The following is a 15,290-nucleotide window of genomic DNA, read 5'->3' as shown; positions in this document are numbered from 1 at the left end:
AAATTTCAAGAAATTTGTAGCAATTGTTTCATTTTGCAAATTTTTGGCACAAAAAATAGGTTTTTCTGCCCTATGCGTCGTGCCACGTGGTGGTCGCTTTTCCTAGGGGCCTCCAAATCACAAAAACTCAGCATTTTTGGATTTTTCATGCAAAATTACACTTTCCTACCTATGGCCAAGAAATTTGGGCAGGTTTTGAGCCCTCAAAAAGGTCAAAAACACTCAAAAAATGACCTCATTGCCCCTATTTTGACACACAGGAAGTAGTGTTGGGAGAATGGACTTTTGGAGGGGCAAATCGAGGCCAAATTGAAAAAATCCACTTGGGTTGGAAAGTAGACAGACAAACCTTTCTAGAAAGCACACTTGGAGCTCATTTAGACATTGGGAAGGCCTCCAAAAGTGGGTCCAAACAGGCGTGATGCATAGAGAATTAGGCACGGCGCATAGAGGAAAAATTGCCAGTTTGACCAAGTTTTGCTCTGTTTTTCGCCCAGCTTTCCCTAGTTTGACTTTTTTACTTTCCTATTGACAAATCTGTGATGTAATTTGATGTATATTGATGGATCATGATGTAAATATGTTAGATTTTCACTTGTAGAGGTAGATTCATCAGTTTAAAGGTTGTTTGAAACTGAATGAATCAGTTCCCTTGTTTCTAGAGGCATGCTGTTATGTTGCCTAGTTTCTAGTTCTGAATTTAGAATCAGCTGAATCAGCTCCTAAACATGTCAGCTCGACCCCTAGAGGCAAGGATGAGCTATGTTTGTCTATATTATGTTGTTTTTTAGTCATTAGCATGGTTGGACTCTTGAGAAAGCATTGAGCTTCATTGTACACTCATATTTTCATTTTGGCTAAGGAATTGAGACCAGGATTTGCAGCACTCTTTGGGATTCATGTGGAAATTTGTCTTGGTACAGTGCTTCTCTTTGTAATTGTGAATTTTTTTATGTGATTTCATGCCATTATCTATCTTATTTCTTCTGAACTAAACAAACAAGAGTGTAAGTAGAATTCATTGAAAGTGTAGTGCTCCACTAGAAATTTGCTTTAGTTATTTGATGTTTTCAGCTGTTTGGGGAGGATCCATGATTTCTCTTGCCCTCTTCAACACCTCACCTATCTACTCCTTCCATCTCACTCAAATTTAAGTGCCAAAATGATTGCCTACCTTGCCCCATTGAGATCTCTGCAGAACTGAGCCTCAATCCCTGCAACCCCAAAATGTGCCTTTCCCTCCGAGCCAACAAATCATCTTTTTATCAAATCAAACTCCCTTGCACATATAACTAGCCTAAGATTAGAAGAAATTTCAGTCATCTCAAGCCCCCATAGATCATAATTTGCTAAGATTGACCTGGAGAGAGCCCTCTCCTGACCTGGTAGGGCTAGCTACCAGGCTGAGCGTGGTTTGATGTTGGCCCTGGATCCTACCTTTTCAGCCTAAGGTAAATCAAGGAACTAACAGAAGTCTTAATAGAAAATAAGATCCGTCTGTAAGGAAAGTGTTCGTCAAACCATGAACCTATGTCCAGTCTAGGAAACCTCATGCCTATACTCATTTTTCAGATTTGTGTGTTCAAGCTTATCCAACTGGTAGAAACAAAGAAGGGGAAAATCTATACTAGCAAACCTGAATCAGAGGTCTTTACATACTTCTCTGAAGGAACAACCTCTCCTACTCTCAATAAGTTGAGATCCCTCTTCCGCCCCAAAAATAAATAAGTGCCTATGCACAGTCATCTTTCAAAAATAACAAAGGCGAAAGAAGAGAAAGGCTTCCTGCGCAGAGAGGTGAAGCAAGAAACTCCACAAGGGTACTATCCAAGATCACTGGTAGTGGAGAATGTTTTTATTCTTGTGTGACTTTTTCAAGGTACTATCCAAGCTTGTTGGAAGCGGATCAACACCAGAGATGAAAAACTATACTATGAAAATCTTAAGCTCACGGGCCAAATTACCCTTCTTGATTTTAAACACTGTGATCTGGCTGAATTTTTTGTTGTGTTTAACTAATTTGGTAGAAGGTGAATTGTGTCTATCCATGATGGAAGTTGGGAAGCTGAAGTGATCTGCACAATGAATCAATACTCCCCGAAAGGACAAGGCCCTTTGTTGAAAATGAACCAAAACAAAGAAGTTGTATTCAACCAGTGTGTTGCCAAGTGTTGTAGCAATTGCAACACCCTCTAAAATTTTGGCTTGCATCCAAATTTAGGAGCCTTCCTTTGTTTTTCCTTTGATGGTCGCAAACACTCGAGCTCACCCCATGAGAGCTTGTGAAGTCTTTTCACCCCTTTTTCTTGTTTGACTGACAATTGTCTTTTGACATAATTATTGCTTTGTCAATATTGCGATCTTGTTCTGTTGATTTTGAAGGTTTTTCTTTGTGTGTTTGGGTTGTCTTCGCTATGCACACATCCTTCGTACTCAGACATAAAGTTGTAAGCATTGTCATGCAAATGTCATCACGGTTGTTCGATGGTCTATCTCAAGTGTCACGCTTGTCACTCTTAGCTCTAAGACAGTCTCATTGAGGGCATGTTTTGTCTTGTTGTCCTCTCGGTTTATGTTTTCACGTCATCAAATTTTGCTAATTGTGTGATCACAATGTCAAGTCTACACAAGTTTACTTTCTTTCAACACTTAGCCATTTTCCTAAAAATCTGTCCAACCGGACAACCCTCTTCCACCAAACCCCAACTAAGCTACACGACGCAATCTCAGCCCTCAGAGACACTACTCTGCTACCTGGAACAATGCAATGCTTGAGGTTGTCCTCTTGGTCAGCTACATTGCGCAATCCTGGAGGTGAGTAGCCTGTCTGCCTCCCAAAATTGCGGGGAAGACTACCTCCATGTACAAACTAAACTACACATTTCTCAAGAACATTCATCAAGCCTCCTTCTTATCTACCAAAAGCCTACACTGCTCTGAGACCTAGGTCTGCACTGTCCTCCAAAACTAGGCAGACATTCCCAATTGGCCCTCTATTGCATTGCTCTACATTGTCTTCAGAAAAGACACAGACATGCCCAACTGGGCCTCTTCTGCCTTACTCTGCACTACCTTCAGAAATTGCGTAGACATGCCCAACTGACCCTCTCCTACTCTTCCTACACTCTTCTCCAATATTGTGCAGTCATGCCCATTAGGTCCCTTGCAGTCCTATTATGCCTTGCTCTTGAAAAATTCATAGTCCTTTCTAGTAGGTCCTCTGCTTCCTTTCTTTTCACTATTCTCCAAAATTACATAGACATGCTCAACTAACCCTTTGCTGCCTGTCCTACACTACTCTCAGAAATTGCACAAAACTATCCAGCAGGTCCCCTACAGCCCTGTCTTATCTTCCCTCCATGAAAAGCACAGAAGCACCTACCTTAGGGTCCTACCATGTAGCTGACACTGGAGATCTTCACCGCGTAATTCTGCCCCCCAATGGTCACTGCAAATTTTTTCCCAACGATTTAGGTTGTCCTCCTGAAGATCCCCATTCTAGCATAAGCTGCGCTCTACATTATCTCAATGCGTTGTCCTCCCTCCCTCTCACACAAAACACAAGAAAAATGCATCATGTTAAACTAAGAGGTTTTTGATTTGATGTCATCCCATCATGAGTGAATTGCAAGAACAAGTACACTGATAGATGATGACGAGACGACGAATGGGATGAAGAAGGAGTGCACATGCGAGAAGAGTTGTTTGTAGCTGAATGGACGTACCAATATTATCATGCAACAAGCGAAAGGAACACATTAATTTAACCATCAAGAAAGGCCAAGACCATCAAAGACCTCGTAGAACAATGTCATGCGGAGGATATGACAAGGAACACCAAGAGTACATCCATCACTCAGCGGTGCAACAACTTGACATGGACACCATAGTCAACCAGTAGATGTCAACAGTGTCATGTCAATTTTTGTCGTGAGTTGTCTTAGCCACATCACCACTATGGGCCATATCTGTTGTAACTAAATGTAATGTAAATTGAAGTCCAATGGATGAACACATGAAATCGATGAGTCATGTCAGCTGAAAAGTCATGGGAAGTTGAATAGTCACGAGGGTAGTACAAGAGTCACAAGGGTCAAGCATCACACTTGGCTATATATACACCTCCCATTGTATGAGCAGGTACTTTTCACCATGGCTCCTCCGACATAGCCTTGAGAGTCTGTAGTATGTTCTTTGGGGAGTGAGGAGTGGCTCCAATGTCCCACTACTAGGACTAGTGATGTATGGTGTGCAAATGTGTCTTGGGACTTTTGCTTAATTCAGAAGCTTGTTAGGGCCAACACGTTTTCACACATGTTTTGTAGATGTTTGTAAGCCTATTCTTTAAACATTTGTAATTCATTTCTCTTAACCTCTACTAAGATAGTTGAACTACTTTGGTTATTTTAGTACTTACATTGTTGAAGATGTGTTGTATTATTTATCACTGATGTCTCGTCAGTGTGGACTGCTCCACATGACATTAGATAGACCATTATTATTTATTGGTTATAATAATTGTCACCTCTGTGTCGACTACTCTACTGGATGGTGTATGTGTTTTCCCTCACACTTTGGTTTTAGCGACTATCGCATCCACTATGGACTACTCCGTTGGATCTTGGACAAACCCTTGTTGGTTCACATGTGTTTCTCTGTGGGTGGTACTATTACCTCTCATCTAGAGGCTCACTTTACTCTCACCCTTTATAGTAAGAGAACCCAGACACAAGTTACATTACACACTCATGCATACTCACCTCACTTTTTGAAGATACAAGCATAACACTCTCATGTGTTGAACAACAAGAACTAAGGAAAATCTCTAAGATAATGGCAACCGGGCTATTGTACCAGATGGGAGTCCTACACCAAACAATGTGAGGTCTAGTTGGAACTTCATACCGGTGAGATCCCCTCAAGGTTTGTGAGTCCAACACCATCAATAAGTTCTCATGGTTAAATACTACTAGGTTGGAATCTGAAGGATCAATACATCCAATTTCCAAGAGAAAATCGTTCTTTTGTGCAGGGAAAGTTTACAACACCTCAAGAGTGGAATAGTCGATGGGACTTGAGCCAGGTCCTCAACTATGTTATAATTTTAAGAAACTCTTACATGAGGGTTAAAATTTTATTTATGAATAACACGCTTGGGAGGCTTAATAATTAATTTGGTTGGTACGACATTTTGAGTAGAGTCCGGTGGAGATGTGGTCAAACTGGTAGGCTAGTCAATAGCCTAATAGTTTGAAGGATTCACATTATCATAGTCCTTGCTTTAGGTTTCCAGCAAAATATCATTTTTAGGGTTAGTATATGAAAGGATTAGAACTCAATTAGAGGAAGTAGGGTTTTGGGCAACCATATTGGTCTCTTTATTTGGGAATGGGTCTATCCATAGAGTAGGTGTAGCAGAGGATTTATGGCACTGATTCACCTCTTCCCGGTGTGGAAAATCATGAGTGAAATTCTCCTCATTACAAATTAGACATGGGTAACGAGGTTTCCTCTTCTCTTCAAGAGAATTCTTGTTTTATTTATCCCGTGGAGCATTGTCTTTATTCTTCTTTCCTTTTCATTTCTTATTACTTCTTGGTTGCAGAGATTTTCCTTTAGGTGACTAAATAACATTGATCTCGAAAGTAGAATTCGCAGGAGTGGAAGGAGCGTTTTGAGCGGCAACAACAAGATTTCAACTAGATGGTTTACTCATTGACTTCTGGCTGGTAGAACCAATATTGCCATCAACAGTATGTGATTCTTTACTAGGAGTTTGAGAAACAGTATTGATAGGTCACAGAGCATCATGTGTCTTATCATACAATGTGCCAAATTGGGTATAAATGAGATCCAAGTACTAGGCACGAACGATTACATGTTCTTCATTCATGACTCTACCTTTGGCTACATCTTCTATAATGTATGGCAATAGAAAATTTATGAACCATTCAACTAACAATTGATTAGGAATGAAATTCTTAACCAAATGATGACGATGTTGCCACTCATGAAAATGATCATAAATGTGAGTGGCCTTAATCTCTTTGAAATTGGTTAAGAGTTCTATTCCAATATCGTATCTAATGGGTAACTAGAAATGTGTTAGGAATGCAGTAGCTAAGGCACTAAATTTATCAAATGAAGCTCAAGGCAATTCTATGTAACATTTAGTTGTTGTATGAGTGAGTGTATGCTGGAAAAGATGTAAACAAACATAATCATCATTAAGGGAGTTCAAATAACACAACAAATGATATGTCATTATATTCGTGGAAGGGTCTTCTCCATGATTTCCATTGAATTTAGGAATATCAGAAGGAAACTTGGTAGGATCAACTGGCCACCAAGGAGAATGAGCAATGGGATCTTTGGTGAGCCTGGTCAAATCCAACAATTCAAGAGTTTCCGTGAATCACAACTACTTGTTAAGGTCTGGTGGAGGATATCCTTGATAAGAAGGAATATCCTAAGCAACAGGCATCTGTGTCCTGGGATAGGGAGGATGATAGCTAGTATACACATAATCCTATTGTCCAATTCTAGGATGACCTTGCAAAGGTTGGAACGACTGAGTATGGACTTGTTGACTATAAGGAATCTGAGGGGTGCCTTGATATGGTGGATATGGTTTCCCCATGGGATTTTGCATCATCCCAAAAAATGCAGATTTGGTTGTGTTTGTTCTTGTACCATACCATACATATTTTTACCCATCTAAGCTTGAGTAATGGCCTTCCCTAACTGTTGTGATTGTAAGTTACCTTAAAGAGGCTGGGTATACATGGGTTGAGATGTGCCAGATACCAGTTGAATGGGTTGAGTTAAAGGTACATCCTATAAAGGTTGGCTCACATTCATTTGAGCTTGGAAAGGTTGAAACATGGATTGTTGAACAAATATATGAGGGGTATATGGATCAAGTTGAGAAGCTAAACATGAAGCCACAACTAAACTAGGTTGAATAGGAAAGGTAGGTTTCCAAATACTAGCAGTCATTCCTGAATCAGGAGGACTTATTTGAGGTTGAGAACTAATTTGGGGAGATGGGAATGAACCTACCACATGTTCCCCCCCTACCGATAGAGGAGGGTAATATAGAGGTAACTACCCCCTAAGTGGAGGGTTCCCAATAGGAGGTGGATTGTGTTGTTGTAAATAACCATGTCCACTAACATAAGGGCCAATATGTTGCTTAACCATATGTCTAGATGGAAGAACATGACAAGACTATGTAGTGCTCATTAATGGAGTTCCATACAGAACTCCAGATGTAGATGTTATGGGAGAGGTCCATGGACTAGTTGTTGCACTAGAGAAGGTACCATACAAGGATTAGTAACCAAGTGGTATGGATGGACCACCATATAAATTTTCCTTTGTTGTGGTTACAAACATGGATGAGATTTCAACTTGAGTTTTCTCAGCCATGGTAGAAGATACTGGCTTGGAAACCAAAGTAGACTCAGTCATGGTTAACCCCAACGATGATTTCCAAGAGAAACTCAAATGTGAGTTGAAAGGAAAATAATTAGATAAAGGAGGCTAAAATGGAGTATGAGGAGATGGAAAAGGATGGGCCTGATAAAAATGAGTCCCTTCTTCAAAGGAAGAGGAGGGTTGAGGCTTTTCCTGTGGATTCTCTTTAATACTCATAAGACCAGTTGGAAGGGGTTCATCATTAGGTCTAAGATATATATTTTTGGGTTGTGTCTGAGATAATGGACGAGAATGGAAAGGTCATTAAGTGATATGTAATTATGGTTGAGGTACCTCAAGTTGTATAACCTTGGGTTGATTTGTCTCCAACTCTGGAAATTCAGGTTCCATAACCTCAAGTAAATAGATTTTAGGTGCTTTGATATCAATTCTGTCAGAGTCACTAGCCAATGGAGAGATAGTCTTAGGCTCCATACTCATAGGAAAATATGATTCTAGTGGATTTATCTCATATGGAGAACCAAAAGTAATAACCCCTGAAGTACCAGATTCAACAATTTGTGTTTTCTTATGCTTATAACGATGTCCAGGAGTTTCCTCTTGTGGAAGAGGAACCTTATTTTTCATTCTACGTGAATGATGAGGTAAAGGGTCTTGTTCTTCCACGATGGATTAATAAATTTTAAAAATTAGTGCAAAATAAATCAAATATGGTAAATTAGGCATAAAGGTTTACCAAGCAATTGTGATCTGCAATATAAAACCTTGGAAAACCAAGGATTTATGTATGGGAAGGAAATCTCCCCGAATGTTGTATTTAGTGTATCATAGTGTACAAGGCAACTGACTAAGTTAGCTATGGTGAGGGTAGCAACCTATGGTGGACTTCCAAAATATACTCGATGGTACATGGAAGTGTAGTCTATGTTAGTGTTGTCTAATGCATAACCATATAATGTGAGCATTCCCATATACTTTTCATTCATGGAGCAACATCCAATGTACTCAGAGGTACGTGGAGAATGATACACTTACGTATGTGGAATGTGATATCACCTGTAGAATGAAATGCTAGAAAAAATGATAGCTCCTATGTTTAAATATGTCATAATATGTCTCTATCCCATACATCTAGATGTTTGTGTTAATATTAAAAATGCTTCTTAGATTGATTCAATAATTTTGAAAGTTTAACTTAATTTAAGTTTCGATTTTCAGGGCTCACCATAAATTTCACTTGAATATTCTAAAATTTAAACTAGCATGATAAAAATAAACTTTTCATTTCAATGAAAATTTATATATGATAGGGAAGAGAACAAATAATATGCAACATACAAACCAACAAAGATTGGAACGCGCCCGATGAACACCTCGCCTGCTATCAACGCAAATACCCTAATCTCTGTACTCCCCTGACCCTCTGAGCTCGCGTCGCCGGGCTCCTTCTGACCTCCTTCCATGGATGCACCCGCAGGAGGGGTGGGATTCTCCCCCCCTCCTCACTCAGCTCCAGCCTCTAACAAGGAATAGTCTGCAAATCCTCTGACCCCTACTGGCAGTCTCTCTGAAAATGATCAGGAAGCAAAACTGACAAATGGTGAAGCGGATCCCTCAGTACCATGTGAGACGGAAGACAAAGAGAAAGACGTGCACCAAAAAGCTTCCTCGTCACAGCCAAAGGTAACCTCGGCTACCTGCATTCCGAAAGCTACAGAACGAATCAAAGTCGATCTCCCCAGTCATCGCATTAACAGCGAGATCCAGTTCATGCAGGACCATGCGCTCATAGGCAAGTTTCTTGGATTCTGGCCAACTAAAAAGGCACTGCAGGGATGGATAGCTTCAAAATGGAAGCCTAAAGGCCAAGTCACTCTGCAGCTTGGACCCAAAGGCTTCTTCACGGCCATTTTCCATTGTGTGGAGGACAAATCTCGAATATTTGAAGGAGGCCCGTATTTTTTCAACTCATCAGGTCTATACCTCCGGGACTGGAAACCTAGGTTCAACCCTGATAAAGAAGACTTCAGTTGGGCTCCAGTCTGGATACGCATGTATTCCATCCCTATGGAATACTGGAAAGAAGAAACGCTAGCAGACATCAGCAACAAACTGGGGGTTTTCATCAAAGTTGCTGAGGAAACCAAAACCCGCAGATACACCTCCTATGCCCGAATCTGTGTCCAGATGCACTTGACCAAAGCTCTCGCCGACTCGATAAGTCTCTTTCATGATGATTTTGAATGGAATCAACCCTTAGATTACGAGCACATCCCTTTTCATCGTCATAAATTCCATGAACATGGCCAACTCTTTCGAGATTGCCCTTTGAACACGCAGTCCAAACCTACAGCAAATGAAGCCAATAAAGATTCTGAAGGATTCATAAAAGTTTCGAATCGCCGTAGGCATGCCAAGAAAAACCATGTAGTCTCAGACAGCTCCATCAAATCTGACTCTCAGAATAGATTTATTTTGCTCTCATCTCCTGATCCTCAGGAAAAACCAAGTTCAGAACCTCAGGAGAACCCCTCCATGCCCTCTTCCTCCCAAGCTCCCATCGCCCCCAGGCAGTCTTCCATTCCCGTTCCTCAAAGCCTCTTAACCAGTCCCCCTTCAGATAAAAAACCTGTTTCTGATACTGGCTCTCTCCCCCCTTCCCCGGGGAAATTTGCTACAGAGCACACTCAGCAGCCCTTGGCAATGGAGTTAGATGCAGCTCTTGCCCTCAGTCTACAGGACCTTGCAGATGTGGAAGATCAGAGTTCCCCTTCTATCATGGAAGAAGATCCGGTGCATGTCAGTCTGGATGGTCTTGACATCCTCAAACTAGAAACGGCATGCAAACAGAAAGAATACAACTCAATACCCCCTTGGCAAATCGACAGACTTGAAGGAGTCCTAATCAAAGCACAGCGCAACAAAAGTCTTGGTATACAAGCTGGTAGTCCTTGGGATGGGAAAAAAATTCTCAAAGAAACAAAGAAAAGAGGGCGCAAGACAGACCTACAAAGGACAATCATAGTAGGAGAAATACTTATGGAATCTGGACGGTTCCCTAAGTTGACAAAGTTTTACAAACCCAAACCCCACTATCCATCATGAAGCTTATCTCATGGAATGTGAGAGGGCTCAATAGCCCCTCAAAACACAGAATGGTAAAAAAACTTGATTCAGCAAGAAAAGCCATCACTAGTTTTTCTTCAAGAAACAAAAAGCACTAATACTGCTATAGAAAGAATTTGCAACAAGATCTGGTCAGGCAGCTGCTCAGTTTCAGTTGATGCCTCTGGAGCTTCAGGAGGTTTAACCATCTTATGGAATCCACAGGTTCTCACTCTATATGACTTTCATGCCACCCATCACCTCATTCAAGCGTCCTTCCATCTCATCGGCACAAACATCCATGGGCACCTCTCAAATGTGTATTTCCCGCAGACTCTTCAGCAAAAATTAGAACTTCTGGACACTCTCACTATTCTCAATGCAAACAGGCAGTACCCTCTTTGGATTGGTGGTGGGGATTTCAACATTATCAAGACAATGGAGGAGAAAAAAGGAGGTAGAATCAGGTTAGAAAATGACAGCATCGGTCTCAAGGATTTCATTCAAAACAATCAATTAATGGACATTCAAACCTCCAACGAAGTCTTCACTTGGACCAACAAGCGCAGGGGCACTCAACACATCGCTTCCAGGCTCGATAGGTTCCTAATCTCGAATAATGCTATACATCTGGGAGGGGACTTTCACGCCTCCATAATGCCCCAAGGCGGTTCCGATCATTGGCCAATAATGTTACAATGGTCTCGGCCAGGCACTCGGAGCAATAGACCTTTCAGATTTGAAGCCTTCTGGCTCACAAATCCCAACTTCAAGACAGTGGTTAGTGAAGCATGGCAATCTTTCATCCCGCCGGAAGGTGCCAAAATGTTCAAATTCCAACAGAAATTAAAAAAATTAAAACAAGTCCTCAAAGTATGGAATCGTACTCAGTTTGGCAACATTTTCGAGGACCGCAAAAGGCTGGAGCAGCAAATGAATGCGCTGCAACAGACTCTCATTTTGGAAGGCAGAACAGATGAGCAGGCGCAACAGGAACAAAATCTCTGGAATCGAATTGAAGCCCACAGGCAACAAGAGGAAATTCTTTGGCGACAAAAGTCCAGAATTAGGTGGCTCAGGGAGGGGGAGAAGAATTCCAAATTCTTCCACAGAACTGCCATCCAAAGAAGAATGCACAACAACATAGCATTCATAAACAATCAACACGGGGAAAGACTAGAAGCACATGAAGACATGGAGAAGGAATTTAAAGATCACTTTCAGGAAATTCTCAGAGAACCTCCAGGAAATAGAGACCATGCAATCAGAACCATCACGCAGCATATTCCCAAAATCATAACGGAGGATCACAACAACAAACTACTCCAATCCATTTCACTCAAAGAGGTAGAAGAAGCAATGGCCCAACTCAAGGATGGCAAGGCACCTGGGCCTGACGGTTTTACAGCCAATTTTTTTCATGAGTTTTGGGAGCTCATCAAGACAGAGGTATGGGAACTAGTGGAGGAATCAAGAATTATGCACTGGATTCTTCCCTCCCTCAATGCAACTTTCCTAGCGCTAGTACCTAAAGGTGAAGAACCCAATAAGCCTGATAAATACAGACCGATTGCACTGTGCAATGTCATTTACAAGCTTATCTCCAAAGTACTAGCGAACCGGCTCAAACCTCTCCTTCCTCTTCTCATCTCTCCGGAGCAGACGGGCTATGTAGAAGGGCGGCAGATCATGGACGGTATCATCCTATCGAATGAGGTAATCCACTCTCTAAAGCTTCTAAAAAAACCAGGTATGATTCTAAAGTTGGACCTCTCCAAAGCGTTTGATAAACTTAGCTGGAATTATATTCATCAGATGTTATTGGCTTTTGGCTTCAACTCCACATGGACTAGATGGATCATGAATCTCATTTCATCTCCCAGCATCTCTGTCCTGCTCAATGGTTCCCCGTCATCGCCTTTCCGCCCCTCTCGTGGTATCAGGCAGGGGGACCCCCTATCACCATTCCTCTTTGTCCTAATGGCAGAAGGGCTCAGTCGACTGCTCAAATCCGCCATCTCCACCCATGCTCTAAAAGGCATCTCTCTCCATGGTCTTCATCCCCAATCCCATCAGCAGTTTGTAGACGATACCATGTTATTTGGTCATCCTTCATCTCAAGAAGCCAAAGTTTTCAAATCCCTATTTTCTCTCTTCTCTGACGCCTCTGGCACTACCATCAATGCTTCAAAATCACAGCTCTTCTTTTTCAACATTCCCGCCTCCACTCAAAGGAATATTGCATGAATTTTGGGGTTCTCCATTGCCAAGCTTCCTTCTAAATACCTGGGGGCTCCTCTGGCAGACTCCGCCATCAAACACGCTTCATGGAGAACTCTCCTCGACAAACTAACATCAAAGCTTTCGTCTTGGACTTTTCGCTCTCTAAACATGGCTAGCAGACTCGTCTTGATCAAATCGGTTCTCCAGGCCATGCCGCTGTATCTTTTTTCCATCCTAGCAGCGCCAAAATGGGTCCTCAAAGCAATTCGCAATCTTCAGAGAAATTTTCTATGGGGCTCCTCTGGTCTAAACAGGAAATGGGCTCTCGTCAATTGGAAAGAAGTTTGCCAAACAAAATCAAATGGTGGGCTAGGCTTAAGGGATCCTCTCCAAAGCAACAATACAATGGGCGCACGTATCTGGTGGAACTAGATCTCCAAACCAAATTCACCATGGGCGAGGCTATGGCAAGCAAAATATGCCCCGGGCAGTCATTGGAATGACCTCATCAGAATCAGCACTACAACCCAAGGTTCTCCGATATGGAATGCAGCAAAGCTTCACAGCACCTTCGTTCAAGAGCACAGTTTTTGGGAAATTCACTCAGGTACCACTGCAAGGTTCTGGGAGGACTCATGGCAACAACTCCCGAAATTGGCGACCCTATTCCAAAAGCCAATATGGCAAGCTTCCATGCAACAGGAAAATCTCACACATGTACATCAATTCTGGCAGCAGCACATGCACCAAGACTTCCAAATTTGGAAACCTGCTAGCTCCTGGCAGGCGGATTGGCAAGGGGAAACATACAATGAAATAGATCGGGAATTAAACTACAGAAGAATTAAATACTCAAATCAGCAGGACAAACTGCGATGGGGACACACGCCAAAAGGAACTTTCACTACTAAGGAAGCTCATCAGCTTCGCTACTCAGCCCCCCAGACAGACAAGGATCAGATATGGGAAAAGGTCTGGCAACCAGGAATATGGCCCAAGGTCTCCACTTTTCTATGGCTTTTAAGTAAGAGGCGCATACTCACATGGGACAACCTGCAAAAATGAGGATTCATTGGCCCATCAAGATGCCCCAACTGTAATCTCCATTCTGAAACCATCAGACATTTAATGGAGACTTGTCCGCTCGCAACTCAACTATGGGAGAGAATTGAAAAATGCAATAGGAGATCGGAAGATCGGATGGAAGATATCACAGAAACCATTAGAAAATGGCCAAAGAACCCCTTCAAAAGCCAGCTTTTAAACTACCTATGGATTTTAATACCAGGCTTTCTCTATTGGATTCTTTGGAAGGAAAGAAATAGCAGAATTTTCAACAACACCAGCAGGCCAACTGATGCTCTGTGGCTCCTCCTGAAGCAAAATCTTCAAGAAACTCTTGCCATTAGAATCTGGCATGACACGGATCTGCCAGACTCTCCTCAGGAATGTACCATTCTGAAAGCTTGGAACCTGGACTTAACCTTCTTAGCCCAGGTCAAAGCCCGTCCTCCAACCTGCTCGGTCTCTCCCCTAACATGGTCTCCTCCGGCAATCAATTATTTCAAACTGAATTTTGATGGGGCTGCTAAGGGTAATCCAGGGCCAGCGGGGTACGGAGGAATCTTCAGGAGCCATACAGGGGCCATACTGCACATCTATTATGGATCGATTGGCAATGACACAAATAATGCAGCTGAGCGGGAAGGACTATGGAAAGGGGTCTGCATTACGGATCAAAAAAACTTCTTCCCGCTAGAGGTTGAAGGAGATTCTCTTATCCTTATAGGAGCAGCAAATAGAATCCAAGCAGGCGCCTCAGCAGTCAAGATAGCATCCAGCTGGAGATTGCTCAGTAGATTGGAATCCCTGGAGGAAAGGCTGAGGAAACCCCAAAGCATTACCTTCAAGCATGTTAGAAGAATGGCCAACAAAGTTGCAGACAGATTAGCCAATCAGGGAGTAACCCAGCAACTTCCTTACTTCTCAGGACCCCTCGAAATCGCAGATGATGAACAACTCAAACAGGAATGCACTTCTCTGGTGCAAAAGGATATCTCACTCCCGGATGCGGGTGTTTGAAGGCATAAAGGGCAGGCAGGTGGTGTGTCACATGGGCAGGTGTCCGCCCAAGCATGCCACGGGGTACTGCGCAGGACAAGCGAGCTGGTCTCGCACAGGGTTATTAATGCGGGCTCTTAACTCCTCCACCCGCCTCATGGTGAACTGTGCAATGGCGCACCATAAGCGCTCCATTCCCGTGGCTCCTTTGCTCATTTCTCCTGCTCCATGGATCACTGTAGTCTGTGTCATTCTGCGCCACTCCATTAGCGTGTCTGAGTCTGATCCCTTTCCAGGTTCAAGAGCATTATACAATCGCCGAGCCCGGGTTCCAGGGGCCTGCGACTTAGTGGGAGTTCGGTTTCATTCTGAATTGGGTCACTACCCTCTGTGTTTCTGCTCTTTCGTTATACCTCGGCACCTTGCAATGCCGCAAGAATGGCTCAGGATGCTAAGCAGGC

At 42.5% G+C, this 15,290-nt stretch overlaps 1 protein-coding gene across 1 annotated transcript; it reads left to right on the top strand.

The window, feature by feature from the left end:
- The first annotated feature begins 13,896 nt into the window (after positions 1 to 13,896).
- On the top strand, positions 13,897 to 14,850 carry LOC149255508 (uncharacterized). The gene has a single exon (XM_089455060.1). It carries the CDS (start codon positions 13,897 to 13,899, stop codon positions 14,848 to 14,850), a length of 954 nt encoding a protein of 317 aa, XP_089311186.1.
- Positions 14,851 to 15,290: the final 440 nt, after the last annotated feature.

This window comes from Pinus tabuliformis, chromosome 7 (genome assembly GCF_031772625.1).
Source record: "Pinus tabuliformis cultivar Carrire ecotype Pingquan chromosome 7, CPIR1, whole genome shotgun sequence".
NCBI lineage: Eukaryota > Viridiplantae > Streptophyta > Pinopsida > Pinales > Pinaceae > Pinus > Pinus tabuliformis.
The sequence above is the reverse complement of the archived record's forward strand: the minus strand, read 5'-3'. Positions and strand labels throughout refer to the sequence as shown.